The following is a 16078-nucleotide window of genomic DNA, read 5'->3' on the forward strand; positions in this document are numbered from 1 at the left end:
AAATATCCTCATATGTGGCTCTCATTGTTCTTAGAAACAAAAATCAGGTAAAAAAAAAAGAAAAAGAAAAATCTGGTAATTCTTTGTTTTTCCATTCATCAGGTCCCAATCAGCTCAAATATCAAAGATAAATTAAAAATGCATGCCATGAAAGAGTTCAGGTCTTAGGAGGTAACGACAGGATTATATTATGAGTGTTCATTGAGGTTGACAGGCATTATGTCATTTGTAAGAATACTTTGATAACGATAACCAGGTCTGAGCAGACGGGGGGAAAAAACCCATCATGCAGAAACCCATATTTCAAACAAGGAGCAAAGATGCAGCGACACATAACATTACATAATTCATGTTAGTGATGTAACACATTTCAGATGTGGGAGTAAGACTCTGCATAATAATATGAATTATACATATAGTCAGATCAGAATCTGGATATCATTAAGGAACCAGTGCAAAATGGGAGAGGGACATGAAGCATTAGCAACAAGAAATACAAGCATACCTCACATTTCATCAGCTGGACAAAAGGACGCAAATTGTTTTGCTAGACTGAACAAATAGATACCAGATAGGTACATACATCCCCATTGATCAGCTTACAGTCATCCTCCATTTCATCAGCACTGTCCTCGTCAGACACATCTCCCTCCTCTGCATTCTCGTCTATGTTGGGAGGAAGTTTCTTTCCCTGTCAGAGTGGACAAAATAAATCACACGAGATTCTTATATTCTAACACAGAAGAGATATTCACCATATAGTATGATCACAATGTGCATGTCAATGTAGTATACACATCGATGGTGGTTTTAATGTAGAGCACTGGGTTGGAGGTTAATTGGATATTGTGGCTAAAACGTGCCTAATTCAAAGTAAGTTAAAGTAACATTAAATTAACCTAGTTAATTAATTAATTAACCTAAATAACTTCAGTACTGCCTCATGTTACCAGACAGAGCAGCACGGTGGCACGGTGGTTAGCACTGTTGCCGCAGAGCAAGAAGGTCCTGAGTTCAATTCCACCATCAGGCCGGGGTCTTTCTGTGTGGAGTTTGCATGTTCTCCCCATGTTTGCGTGGGTTCCCTCCGGGTACTCCGGCTTCCTCCCACCGTCCAAAGACATGCAGCTTGTGGGGATAGGTTAATTGGATAATCCAAATTGCCACTAGGTGTGAATGTGCGAGTGAATGTGAGTGTGAATGGTTGTCTGTCCCTGTGTGTTAGCCCTGCGACAGACTGGCGACCTGTCCAGGGTGTACCCCGCCTTTCGCCCTATGACAGCTGGGATAGGCTCCAGCGCCCCCCGCAACCCTGAAAAGGATAAGCGGAAGCGGATGGATGGATGGAACTTCAGACAGGTGGAGTACGTGTTCTGAAAAGGACTGCCCCAAAATTTGGTTTTTGTCTGAAAAGCAGAAAAATTGGTTTTCAGCTGCGTCAGTGTAGAGCGCTCTCCGGGACATGACCATCCCACCACAGTGGGACGACCTCAGTGAGTTTCACTGCAGGTTTACCAATCCGCCCCAGGGGTGTGTCCTCTCTCCTCTGCTCTTCTCCCTGTACACAGTACAGTTTGCAGATCACATGACAGCATTTAGACTCATCTAGGACGGCAGAGTAACCTCGAGGTGAATACGCTCAGAACTGTAGGAATGACCGTGGCCTTCAGGAGGAACCCCTCTCCATGCACAGCAGCACAGTGTCTGCTATGGAAACCTCCAGGTGTCTGGGATCCACGGTCTCCCAGGATCTGAAGTGGTCCCCCAATAGAGACACAATCATCAGAAAAGGCCTGGCAGAGCATCCACTTCCTCTGCCAGCTCAGGAAGTTCAACCAGTCTTAGAAGCTGTTGAAACATTTGTGCTCTGCAATAACACAGTCAGTTCTTTGCTCATCCATCACTGTATGGTTTGGATCAGCCACCAAACAGGACAAGGACAGACTATAGAGGACAGTGAGGACAGCAGAAAAAAAAAATCACTGCTGCCAAATTCATTCAGTACAAATCAAGAGTCGAGAAACGAACAGACATCAGCTCTGCAAACCATCACACCATGGTCACAACCTGTTCCTGCCGCTCCCTCTGATACATGCTCCAGATCAAAGCATGCAGTATATACTGTATACTGTTTTGTTTTGGTGTATATATGAAATAAGTATTGAACTATTTCTAAAGGGGCTCATTAACCAGGTGTCTAACAAGAAACATCTCATGATGGGTAAAACCAGTGAGCTCTCTCAAGATCTTTACAACCTTATTTTTGCAAAACATACTGATAATAATTTCTAAACTGTTCCAGGTTCCAGTGAAAACTGTTGGGGCAATAATCCAGAAGAAGAGGAAAAAACACAATTTCACTATAAACCCGCCACGACCACATGCCCCCTGCAAGATTCAGACAGAGGAGTGAATAATCAGAGGAGCACTTGTGGACAGCTACAGAAAGACCTGGAATCAGCAGGTACATTTGTCTCAAAGAAAACAATAAGTATGGCCTGTATGCATCACACAAGACTCCACTGCTGAAGAAAAAGCTGGCTCTGAAGGCTACTGCAGTTTCTGTGTATCTACTCTATTAAGGGTTGTAAGGGCGCCGCAATCCATCTCAGCTGTCATAAATTACATTTAATCTGATAATAAATGAGGGAAACACATCTCTATCAACATTTCATCCCTCAGAGCTTTCAGAGATCTGAATGTAGCTCATGACCCAGAAGTGCACCTGCAACCAGTTATCTGCAGAGTCTGCACTTAAGATATTTTTGTACAATAACAAAAACACCCAGATAATAATCCAGCTACCATCTAGTGTTCACACACACACACACACACACACACACACACACACACACACACACACACACACACACACACACACACACACACACACACACACACACACACACACACAAATAGTCCAAAGTGATTTTTGTTTTCTTTCTATTGGCTTCATATGTCACTCTCTGCTTCTGTCTCACTACTTTGATCACCCCATTATATCATATACCTTTGAAGTTACTCTGTGAGTTTCAGACTGGATAATAAAAGCAGTAAGATGAGATAATTGCCGGAGGACTGCTTCCTCACACCAAAGAAAATCTGTCACTTTCAAACATCCATATCGGGATTTTACCTTCACAAGGATCTTGCCCCTGAGTGCTTCTGGGGATGGCAGCTGCCCAGATTCATCAGCTTTGATGTTGGAGACATCCAGCTTGTCCCCCAGGATCTCAATCAGGTACTGAGCCATCTTCTTTTGCTGGGGAACACTGCAGTGGTTCTCTATAGACAGGATCACTGGGTAGCTAGCAGACAATCACACAGGTTGGAGAAAGAGGGCTGTGTCAGCTGGTTGTTACAGCACAGCTTAATTATTTCACACTTTTCACACTTTGAGTTTTCTTGATTTTACCGTCAGTACAGGTGGAAGAATACTGTAAATTACAGTAATGGCAAAGCATTGGCACATACATGGCTGTGTAACAGTGTTGTTCACTGTTTGACGATGCCTGTTTGTTTTTGTTTACACTACTCTCTGTATCCGGTTTGGAGTATTTGTTGTGTTACTGAGGTTTAATTTTGGATTACAGCTGGTGGACTAATACCAACCCCATTTTAACACTACTTAGTTTAAATTATTAGTCCTTGCAATATTTTGTAAGCAGGATACTAGTTGGCAAACTAGCTGGCAGGTTTCCAGGGTAACACTACAAGAGCGCAGTAAGGTGATGGTATTAAAAAGCCACAGAGCTGACAGAGGAGATCACTACGGTCACACTGCAGCAGAAAGCCACTCTGGGCCTGGTGGAGGAACTGAGAACATTTTTATACATGGACCATAACATTCTTTATGGGAGGATACAGGCCCAGAGAAGAATTTCTTCAACATCAGCAACAACTGGTGCTACTACAGTGATGAACAGTAATCACACCACAAAAATGTACAACAAATTATTCATCAATTTTAACAGCAGAAGTCTGTATGCTAATTGATAGGAGATAAACTGGAAGTCTAATACATTATAGTTCAATACTGAGAGTAAAGCAAAAAACATTCTGGACAACAATGTGATTTCACATTGTTTCTTGATTTCACAATTTGTGTTTCTTAGTTATAACAGTTCTTGTTGGCAATAAACCTTACACCACTGGAAAGCCTGTTTATTTCCCCTTCATTGGTGCTACATTTGCAAGGAAAGTGGATTTAGCAGTGGGTGGGTTGAGCAGCAAAGTTGAGTATGTGGGTTGCGCCCATGAAAAACTTGCCAAATCTTCTCCATCAGTGCCAGACAGCTTCTTCTGCTATTGACTTGTTTGGTGTCATTTCCTGGATTGGATGACTGAAGTCTGAAGAAACAAAACATATTGGTAGCATGTGGAAGAACCATAGACAACCATAAGAGCCTGGCAGTTTCTCCTCATACTGGTCACCAGCTGGGTCACCCACTGCCATGGGATGGCATCACTTTATTCAACCAGCATTTGTTGTGAGTTAGCCAGTATGGTTCTGTTATGTATTAGCAGAACTGGAGGCAGGCCATTCCATCCTCTCCACTTCCAAACTCTGAAGGTAGTGTCTAATAAACCCCGCTCTGCGGAGCCAAACATTGTCATCTTGGAGAGTAACATTTGGTCCCGGACTGTGGAAATATGGGCCACTGTTTGCAGAGTCTCATCTCCATATCTCCATTTGAAACATTTTTTCCGGCCAGGACTGAAATCGGATGTTGTTCAATACTGCCATGTATGCCAAATAACTGCCAAGCCAACTGAAATAATTCCTCCAGCTCCCCTTTGTCCTATCCCAGTAGTAGAGGAGCCATTTCAAAAAGTGATTGTTGACTGTGTGGGGCCTTTACCTAAATCTAAAACTGGAAACCAGTTTCTGTTGACGGTTATGTGTGTTTCAACTAGGTTTCTGAGGCAATCCCACTACAGAGGATTACAGCTCAGATTGTTGCCAAACCTCTGGCAGACCAAATGTTGAAAAGAATCTCACCAATGGTTGTGCAAACAGACCAAGGCACCAACTTTAAGTCGAGAGTATTCGACCAAGCCCTTGAAACATTAGGCATCGAACACATAACCTCTAGTCCTTACCATCCTGAGAGTCAGGGGGCACCAGAGAGGTTTCATTAGACTTTGAATAATGATAATAATAATGGATTGCATTAACATAGCGCTTTTCTAGGCACCAAAGTCCTGGTGAACTGGGGTTTGGGCGTAAGATGAGGGGTCCTTTAAAGGTTTTTAAAGAGAGGCTGGCTAATCCGGTTGACAACACCAAGAGCCTTCTGGAGTATGTCAGAACACTAAATGACAGGGAATAAGCCCTCTTTAACCTAACAAGGAATGCACTAGCCGCTTCACAAGCAAAGATGAAGAGACACTTTGAGCAGAGGGCAGTCGACCGTTTATTCCAGCCAGGTGACAAAGTGCTCCTTCTCCTGCCTTATCCTGGCTCAGCTCGTTCTGTTAAATTGTCTGGTCCTTATGTTGTAGAGAAAAACCTCAGCAAGACCAACGACATTATTCAGACCCCAAACCTAGACGTCCTACTAGAATGTGTCACGTCAACATGATGAAGCTGTACAGCTCTTGTGAACCTTCACAAAAAGGTGGCCCAAGAACAAGTGGCTACATTCCCAATGGCTTCTGTTTCCAAGGTGGACGCTACGCAAGATGAAGAAGGGTTGGTGTTACGGGGTGCTGAGCCTCAAAGTGCTCGACTAGGCAATTCCCTGATATTGTCAACACTATCACAATACCTGTCCCACCTTCCTGATGAACAGAGCAATGATATCATAACACTCATGTTGGGATTCCCATCTCTGTTCAATGACGTCCCATCTCAAACCACTGTTATAAAACACGTTGCTGACTAAACCTACACCAATCAAACAGCGCGCTTATTGGGTTAGCCCAGCAAAGAGGGAAATCATAAAACAGGAAGTTGAGTATATTCTTCAGAATGGCTTTGCAGTGCCAAGCTCCAGCTCTTGGAGTTCACCATGTCTCTTAGACACAAAGTCAGATGGAACTCCAAGATTCTGCACTGACTTTCGAAAGGTAAACTCCTCCAGCTTTTGTAACTCCTGACCACTTCCTGCAGTACACAGTTATGCCTTTTGTAATGCTCCTGCAACCTTTCAGAGACTGGTCAACAAAGTTTTGGGAAACATCCCCAATTGTAGAGCATACCTAGATGATATAGTTGTGTATAGTAGTGACTGGGCAACCCCCACGGCTACGTTGAAAGAAGTCTTCACTAGCCTAGAAAATGCATCCCTCGCTTTGAACCTTGCCAAGTGCAACTTAGCTAGAGGCAGTGTCCTCTACCTTGGCCAGCAGGTTGGTCTACAAAATGTGTGCCCTGCAGATGCCAAAGTCTCTGCAATTAAGGAGTTCCCCAACCAACCACTAGGAGGGAACTGCGCTGTTTCGTTGGGATAACAGGATATTACTGGCGATTTTGTAAAAATCTTTCCTCTGTTGTTGCCCCTCTCACTGACTTAATCAGTCCCTCAGAGCCTTTTGTTTGATCTGAGGGTTGCCAACAAGCTTTTGAAAGCCTTAAAGGCCTACTTTGTTGCACTCCTGTCTTGTCTACTCCTAACTTCTCTTTACCATTCAAACTGGAAATAGATGCCAGCGCAGTTGGGGCAGGAGAAGTGCTTCTCCAGGAGGATACCCAGGGCATTGACCATCCTGCGAGTTACTTCTCTCGCAAGTTTGATGAACATCAGCTCAGGTATTCTACCATTTAAAAGGAGACACTTGCTTTGTTGTGGGCGTTGCAACATTTTGAAGTTTATATAGAGTCAAGTCAGAGTTCACAGATCACCACCCTTTGGTTTTCCTCTCAAGGATATATAATCACAACCAGCGTCCTATGCGTTGGTCACTGATTATTCAGAACTATGTTCTCGTCACAAAAAAGGTTCGGAAAACTTTGAAGCACACTCTGCCGTGCTATTTACATATGTCACCAAACCCCAAGTTTGGTTCTTAATGGGTGGGGGTGTTACATGCCAAGAGGTGTGGCTTTGTTTTTATGTTGCAAAAGCTGTTACACTATCAGTGCATCAGCATAGCAGTCTCCACGTCTTCTACTTAACTCTACAGTCCAACTGCCATAGCCAGAATCTGGACTCATTGCTGAGCATAAGGTTCCTCCACATCTCCAGGTTCAAATGTACACATTGCCAGCACCAGTGCAATCAGGCCCCGATGGAGAAGGGCAGTCATGGCAGGCCTCTCTATCGGACTGAAAAGGCTTTGTGCAGTCTGTTCCAGATTGTCAGGGTAGAGAGCACGAGTACTGATGAGGAAACTCTTTTTGTGCTGTCGTCCTCTTGCGTTGCCAACTTCATGGTCTGTGTTTGAAATCCATCATTGTATGGAACTTAGCCTTCAATGTGGAGATGGTAATAGGGGTCGCTCCACATCATGTTGCAAGTTGGTTTTGCAGAACACCAGTTTGAAGTTGCTGTATAGCACAGGCCCTATCCAGATCAATAGAACATGACATGCACCATCTGACTGCTTTAGCAGGGTCCATGCTAACAGGTGCTGCTAATAAGGTACCAAACAGTCTCCAGATAATCAGAACCTGAGGTACCAGACTCTCAAAACAAGAGTCAATAGCAGCAGAAGGTGTTTGGCATTAGCAGAGAAGATTTGGCAATTTTTTCACTGGCACAACCCGGTCGTCAGTGCAAGTCAGTTAAAAAGGATAACTATGGAAGCATGAATGAGAGCAAACATACTCATTCTTGACAAAGGCGTACTTGTTGATTGTCTCAATGACATCTCTGAAGAGGATCTTGGAGGTTAGGGTGTAGCCATGATGGACAATGGGCTCACCGTCCTGACCGTCCCAACAATCAACTGTGGACAGCAAAGAAGAGACAAAGCTGGCACTGAAATGTGCAAAACTTACAAAAGCAAGACAATGATGGGATAGAGTTTAAAAGACAACGTGTTCCCTAATTACCATTTATTCGTTTATATGACAAAACTAAGATAAGTGAAGCCTGCAGGCAAGTTCACACACAGCACCCTGAATGTGAGTTTACACTACACACTAATATAATCTTATATAACTAAGAAGACTGTATCAGTAACCTTTTATTAACAGAGCTGACCCAGATGACTAATGACTAACTAAAAAATAAAAAATAAAAAAATACTACAAAAACCCAAAGTCTCTGACACGTAATACACAGCAAGTGTAACCACTCCAATAAAAGCATTAGTTTTGGTAGTTTGCTGTGGAGCTTTGAGGGGTGTGTCAACACAATGCCCCAGCCGTAAAGGTCAAGACAGTGCAATACTCAGGCTAAATTAAGAACACAGCTTGTTACATTATTGGTGTTACAGTGTTGTCTGAGTCAGATTCTGTAAACTGTTGAATTAAACAAACAAGGCAATGCAAAAATTGGGACCACTGCCTGCCTTTAAGAGTATGACACTATTTAAGTTGTACCTGTGTACTGTGAGTGTATGTATGAGTCCATGCTAACCTTCCACACAGCGACAGCCAGACTGCAGCACCCAGGCATACATATCCACCCTGGACTGTGACATTAACTGATCACCCATCAGGTAAGTGTTGTGTGATGAGGCGATGAAGTAGTTGCACAGGGGCTGGGTCATGTCCTGGTTCACGCTGTAGTGATCTGGGTTGAAGATGTCCCCTGCTGGGCTGCGCATATAATTTGTAAAACCTGGAACGAAGTTGGACAAAGAATTTTCCTACAGGGTTCGTCTAACCATTTATCCAATCATTTGGTCTCAGGTCTAGTCTGAAGTGTAGGTTCAACTATATTGGAAGTTGTTAAATCTTAGTACTTTAATGTAGTAGTATGTTCTGAACAGGTATAGCTCTGAGTTTGGAAACATGGAAATATGTTAACTTTAAAGACTCAGATTCTATATGTCATTCACAATGCTTAATTAAAACATAAAATATAGAAATTAGTAAATGCAATATTTTATCAAGACATATAATACAGATAAATATTATAAAACTTTCGTTCCTTTATTTAAAAGAAAATGAGAACAAAAGTGAAAAAAATCACAACATTAAGAGAACAAAAATACTTTTCAGTATTAGACAAAAGATGCTGACATAGCTGGATTATACTGCGTGTAGTTTTACAATATATTAGCAAAACATTGGGGCATTTCCTTCATATTACTATGATGATAAAAAAAATATGGTTTTACACTAAAGTTTTAAACTAAATATTTCTATTGCAAAAAATCACTTCTATTGTTCGCCCATGCTTGCTGCTTCTTAGTGTTTCATCTTTAACTTTATGCTTCTTGGAGATCAGCTGGTCTTTTGCTGATGTAGACCTTTAGCTGACACATGATTGGGCAAAATGGCAAAATGACCAAAATCAAATTTCAGAAGCATTTCCTAAAACCAGTGTTGGGCAAGTTACGTTTAAAAAGTAATTCATTATAGTTACTAGTTACTTCTTCAAAAAAAGTAACTGAGTTACAAGATTCTAAAAGTAATTAATTACTTGAAAAGAAACTATTTTGTTACTTTAGTTTAATTGGCCATTTTTAACTACTTTTGATGTTTCCTCTACATTTCACATTAAAAACTATTTACTTTGCCTTGTTTGGTAACATTCTTTTCAGCACAACCTCACGTGTCTGAATTTGCAGTTATGTTTTCATTTTGACATACTGTATTAACACAATTGATCTAAAATCAGACAAAAAACATAACATCCGAGAAGAAAAAGTTATATTTTTTACTGTAACAACCACAAACATGTTTAATGAATCATATTTCATAACTTTAAATGTAAATATAAATTGTCAATTTTAAAATCCTATGCACAGGTTTTGCAAACAAAGTTATTTGCAGCCATTTACCTTTTACCTTGATTTTTTAAAATAACCATTTCAAACTATTTACATAACAATCAGCTGTTCTGCATTCAATAAGATGCCACACAAATTATTTGTGCCACTCCAAATATTCCTGTCCACTATAAAGGAGAACATCACAGCCTGATACCTGCAGGTCTGACAGCAGCAGGTGTATCACTCATCCTGTTTTCATTCAGCAGTCACCTCATTGTTCTGACACACAACACAAAACTATCCACAACACTACACACTAACTACACAAGACAACACATTAACTACACACTCCAAACACGCTAAACGTCACAAATCTCTCACATTTCAAAACTCTCTCTCTCTCTCTCGCGGTCACTCCTAAACTTCCCCCTCTTCCTAAACAACCAAATGTAATATTACCATATCAGTTTTGATTGGTCGACATGGTGCATTTTTCCACCAACACCAATGGGCTGTTTCTGTTTAGTTTTTTTTTTATTTTTTGGTCATAAGCAGAGAGTGCTTGCTAAGCGCTGTCCTTAGACAGTAAACGTGACGAAACTATTCAGGAAAAAACACAGCGTATATATTGTTTATCATGAAGTGTCATCTTGGCTTACCACGACTACTTTATTGTTCCTCAGTCAAACAGCAGCACTCATGCGATTGTTTTGCCCCCTTAGCTCCAGGTGTTGTGTCAAAAAGTGATCATCAGCCAGAAAGTGAGCAGAGTGAAGCTGACCCCCCCCACCCACTTGAAACATAAAGGCAAATAGGCGGAGTGGTTAGTGCTACGTTTGTGTAGATTTGTGCAGGTAAAATTAGTGTTTGTGCTGCTACGGTTTCTGAGATATAACGATTTTAATTCTTACAGCCTATGCTGTTTAACAACAGTGTCTGTGGCAGTGAGTTTCAGCAGCTGTGGAGTGGACCACTTTTATAGAAGACTGTCCACTTCTTTTAGGCTTGCTGCATATTAAGTTTTATTATTATTTTTTTTAGTAAACCAATTTAGTCAGTGGAAAGGTTGATATTTCTTTTGTTACCAGTGCAGAAACGTACACATGGTAGGCTAAAGTTTTTATTTTTTTCTGTGGAAAACTGTGAGTTACATGTGAAGTGATTCATGTATACCTAAATTATTATTTTTTCACGTACCCAGTTTGTCTCTATGATTCTATTTAGAATTAAATATGTTCATTATTATTATTGTAGCTGTCTCAGAAAAAATTAAGTGCTTGGTTTCATAGGTTGTCACCTACATGTAGAAAATTGAATATTCCACAGCACCTCGGCCAGGGATCTTCAACCTGCGGCTCTAAAGCCACATGTGGCTCTCTGGCCCCTCCACTAAGACCAAGTAAGTTCTGTTTTATTATAAAGACAACAAGAAAGGGTTCTGTTAGCAGTTTGTTTTTTATGAAATATCTGCATTGACTATTCACAGAATGTACAAGGCTTTTAAAAGTGATTTAATGTTTCTTAGCTTCAAAACTATTTACTGTAAATCTCAGGTTGGTTTCCCATCTTTCCTAATTTTCAATTTTTATGGAAAGGACTCACTTAGCTGGCTTCATTTTAACAAATACTTTTCCCGTTGTAAAGGTTAGATGACTCATTTTCTTCTAAAATCTAAAGATAAACATTTTCATTTACATTTCCATAGCTTTCACTAGGGCTGTTCGATATAACCATATATATCGGATGACGATATAAAAACGTCTATCGTTTCATTTTACGCTATCGTTTGTTTCGTGGTGTCGCAAAATAAACTCTTTACGGCAATATTTTTTCATCGTTTTGATGGTCACTGTATTAATTTCTTAAAGTTCTCTCTTTCTCTTATATTTAATATAACCACACTACGGACGGACAAGCGCCTGTTTTTATGCGTTGTTGTTAGCAACAACGACGGTAAAACCATCGCATGTCCGCTTGTTTATATTCCACATAAACCTTTCACAATAAAGCTCAAGATCCTGTTGAGACTTTTCAAAATAAACTGAATCACGTGAAAGAGCAGATTATTTACGGATGAGAAGTAAAAAAGAGCCGCCAGATGCTAAAAAATAAACCTTAGACTCAAACGTTAGAACAGGCTTTTCCCTGCAGCACGCCGTGTAATAAATACTCACAAAGAAAACAACTTATGTCTAAAAATTTATCGTTTCATGCATCGGTTAAAACGTTATCGGAACGATGAGATTTTGGTCATATCGCACAGCCCTAGCTTTCACGATACAACAACTAATTTTCTAGATATTTATAAGCGCTTTCTTTTTTTTAGGCTCTAGACATGTTTTGTAGCAGCAGGGAAAAAAACTGAACTGAAAAGAATGCTGACCCCTGACCTAAGCCATGAGGTCAACACAAAACAAATACAGAAAAATTGACAGAAAAATGGAACGGTTACTTTCAAGAGGCTACAGGTGAAGATGAATGGGTGTGTAAAAGCAAATATACATCAGACTGACAAAGAAAAGAGCGTTAAAAGATTTTTACTTTTGAACTTTAACTTTATATGCAAAACTGAACTTACAGATAACACACACACTAGCCATATTGAACACATGCAACTGTAATGAACCAAATAAAACAGAAAAATGCAGGCAACACTCATTATACTGTGTATAACAGTATAACTGTGAGTAACTGTCCCTGCACAGAGCTCATTTGCTGTGGTGCTGTCTTCTGTTTTGAATTCTGATGGACACAGAGATGGATTGGAGAGTGGCCTGAGGCAGGTAGACTCAGGTAGGCCACGCTCCTGCTTCCACAGCAGTGCCAAGATGAACTATAGCAGACTCTTTGAGGACAGAGATGGCAGGAGAAACAAATGGCACTTCCCTTGTCATTCCTTTGCTGAGGTAGCAGTGCTGTGAAGAGCAGCGTTTTGTAAAATAAACACTTAATATGTTCCTCACTGTCTTAGTAATTACAGCGGAGATATTGCACTGAGCATCGATTTGGATCGCACCAGACCTCAACTGGTCAGCTTCGAACATTGCACTAAGCAGCTCTGCCCTCCTGTATGTTTGATGGGTCACACCATCTGTGGCAATGGCTTTCACCAGCTGCAAGACTGGGTTTTCACTGTCTTTCAGAACAGCATTTTAAAATGTGGAGCTGTCACAGAAGGCACAACATAAGCACTGAAAAAAATGCATCAAATGCACAGGTACTGAGCACAGAGATTGTTGATTCCTCTAATCTAATAGGCTGATGAAGGTTTCCATTTTTTAATAATCCCACCTTCACTCTTTTGGCCCAAAAAGATTCATCTGCATGGAGCCATTCGGTACATGGAGAGAGGTAGGAAGTCCTCTTCCTTTTTTTGGGTGGAACAGCTAGGCCCCTCCAGTTCTCAGCTGCATCTTCATCAGCTGGAGGAATGTTTGTGGCAGCATCAGATCCCACAAACAGGTGAGCATCCATTTTTTATTTTGTCTTCTGCACTGTGAGTTGTCATGGATCCAGAATTGGCATCTGTGACTTCCAGTGATCCCACTGTTGCCTCATCTTTGGTCTTTTCTTTTGCAGAACAAATCCGCATATTTCCCTTGATGAAGGAAAGATGACGAGCAATAAAGCGATCGACTCGAACAGGCAAGTTTTCATGTCTGAAAAGGCCATGTTTTATCTTTTTGAACTCAGCTTCAACAGTGGCTGACCTTGCTGTGATGCTGGTGCTTTGGAAGAGAGGGACCATTATTCCTGTCCAGAGTGGCAAGTAACTTGCCACTCTTATTATATGAGGAATAATCTCAAGGAGAAAGTGAATATTATCTCTATCTCCGTTTGCTGCAGCAAGTGACCTGCTCTCCTCACATATTTCTGTTACCCATTGTCGTAGGTCAGTCTGGATCTCATCCACCGAATCCACTCTCTCACTTTCCTCGGTCTGTTCATCTGGAATGATGATGGAGTCTTGAGCAATTTGGGCTTTCAGGGCGCAACATCAACCCTGATAAAACAAGGGAGGAGTTTGGCAGACTGGGTTCCAAGAAGGACATGAAAGCATTCATTAAGGTAGGACTTCAGATCAGGATGAGGAGTGAAAACCTTGACCAGAGCTCCCAGAATTGCCAGACGAAAGTCACTCACAGCTTCCTTTGGTACAGGTACACCTACATGAATCCATTCTGTCAACCAGTTTGCGATGGCATTAACATCATGTTTCTCTTCATGTTTCCTTTTTTCTTTCTCAGCAGGTGATCCAGGTGATTGATATATGCATTTTTTATTTCTTTTTTTTTTCTGCTCATTCTGTTGGTTTTTGTTTTTTGCCCTTCTCCCCCGTCCCTCTTCTCAGCTGTTTCTCTTTCCCTCTTTCTTTCTCCCCTTCTTTCCCCCAGTCAAGTCTGTCCCGTATTCAGTAAGTGAAAATAAAATAAACAATAAAAGGTGAATCAAATGGACCATTACGGCAAGGCTGGGATGGTCAATTTGGTAAAGTAAATCCGTTGGGCATCTTTCTTTGCCTTTAGACAACAATTCTGATGGCAAAAGAGCCAAACGGGACAGGCAAAAAAACCCAAAAAAACCCCCAAAAAACATCATGTTTCTCTGATAGCATTTGCACCACTGGGACACCGGGGCAATTGTTTTCTGTCAGGATACCTTGATAAAGGAAGATAAGGCCAGATTTGCCATTTGGTCTCAGCAGTTTTTTCACAACTAAACCGGTTGCATCAAAACACACAGTTGGGGAAGATTTTTTTGACAATGTCTTGTACACATGGATCTGAGTTTGACTCTAGTAGTTACAGAAAAACCTGTCCAGTCCAATATCTCGGATGCTACCACTGTGAGGAACACTATATTTTAATAATTGCAGAGATGCAATGGGGTCCTTATCTCCTAATTCCAAGTCTTTTCTCTCTTGTTTGACCTTTCGCAGAGTGGCCAAATTTGGAAGGTGGCTTGGCTCAGGATCTCCAACAGCCATCAAATCTGCTGCCTTCGCTGAACTCCATACAGCTGGTTCCATTCTGCCCTCACACAGCTCTTTAGCGATCTGTTCACGCAGGTTTCCAGACATGAACCGCTTGGAGTGGCCAGTGTGCAGGGAGAGATCTGTATTTCTCATGAAACCATTGGACTATTAATTGCTGGCTGTCTGTCACATGACATTTCTAACTGGCCATGACACTCCTTACAGTTGCCTCTAATGTCCAGATAATTATTGGTGACAGCTGGATGGACCTTTGCTCTTCGGAACACAAGTGTACATGTATTTTAGATTTTCTTCCATACAAGGTCATTGATGATATGAGTCCAAGTGCCAGGCTTCAAAATTGTGTATTCCCTTTTTTGAGAAGGAGAAAACTTGTCATTGTATTTAACCTTTTCAGGAATAAATTTAACCCAGTCCTCAAAAGGTACTTCAAGTTCAAAAGCTTGACAGTTTTCTTGTCCAGGAGAAATGCAACGTGAATCTAACTCTCCTTCACTATTACTTTCCAGATTACTTTCCTGATCAGTGATTTCCAAAGCTGACCAGATGTGTCTATTTAGCTTCACAAAAGTGTACAGGGCCTTTGCTGACATCTTGTTTTCTAGCTGCTGACTCAGCTCTTTCCAGACTGGGGCAGCTGGAGTGGCTATTTTGCCATTTTGGACTATGGCCTCTTTTGAATTGCAAAGAATTGGAAAAATGGAAACCTTGTCTACAGATGGCTTTCGAACCATCTAAATAAATTTTAAAAAAACCACAAAAAAAAACCACACTATGTTTAGGATGGAGCAAAAGATGACTTCTGACCTATATATTAAGCAAGGAGAAACCCCTCCCCCAAGTTCTCCACGAATCTACACTTTCATATTTTGTCGAATTCTTGTTTTTAAGATGGAGCTATTTAATTTGTGAGTTTTATTGACTTGAGTCTGAGTGTTTAACCCATTAACATGTACTGTACAGCACTTAGGTCCAGTGTACCAGATGTTTTTAAAGTGCTTTAGAAACATAATTTCTTTTTTAAAAGTTTTCTTGGACTTGCACATTTGTAATTGCTGTATTTTTGAAAATGTTTAACATTGAAAAAAAATCACTTTGATCCAGCCATATCATGTATTAACTCCGTAACTAAAACCTTTAAATGTAAGCTTACCTTGTTCAGAAATCAGATTTAACACGCTGTTGTAAGAATCCTTCAGAAATAGTCATGCCAAATAATACTTTTTTCTGCCAAATATAGGGTTTTTTTAA

At 40.9% G+C, this 16078-nt stretch overlaps 1 protein-coding gene across 7 annotated transcripts in view; it reads right to left on the reverse strand.

Moving 5' to 3' along the window:
- plch2a (phospholipase C, eta 2a) overlaps positions 1–16078 on the reverse strand; it is a 72206-nt gene that overhangs the window by 21678 nt on the left and 34450 nt on the right. For all 7 annotated transcript variants that reach the window (XM_026153920.1, XM_026153919.1, XM_026153925.1 and 4 more), the window contains exons 7-10: positions 8529–8732; positions 7773–7893; positions 3137–3308; positions 584–691 (exon numbers count right to left, since the gene is read on the reverse strand). In XM_026153920.1, coding sequence (XP_026009705.1) covers positions 584–691; positions 3137–3308; positions 7773–7893; positions 8529–8732 — 605 coding nt within the window. The remainder of the gene's footprint in view (positions 1–583; positions 692–3136; positions 3309–7772; positions 7894–8528; positions 8733–16078) is intronic.

This window comes from Astatotilapia calliptera, chromosome 20 (genome assembly GCF_900246225.1).
Source record: "Astatotilapia calliptera chromosome 20, fAstCal1.2, whole genome shotgun sequence".
Lineage (NCBI taxonomy): Eukaryota > Metazoa > Chordata > Actinopteri > Cichliformes > Cichlidae > Astatotilapia > Astatotilapia calliptera.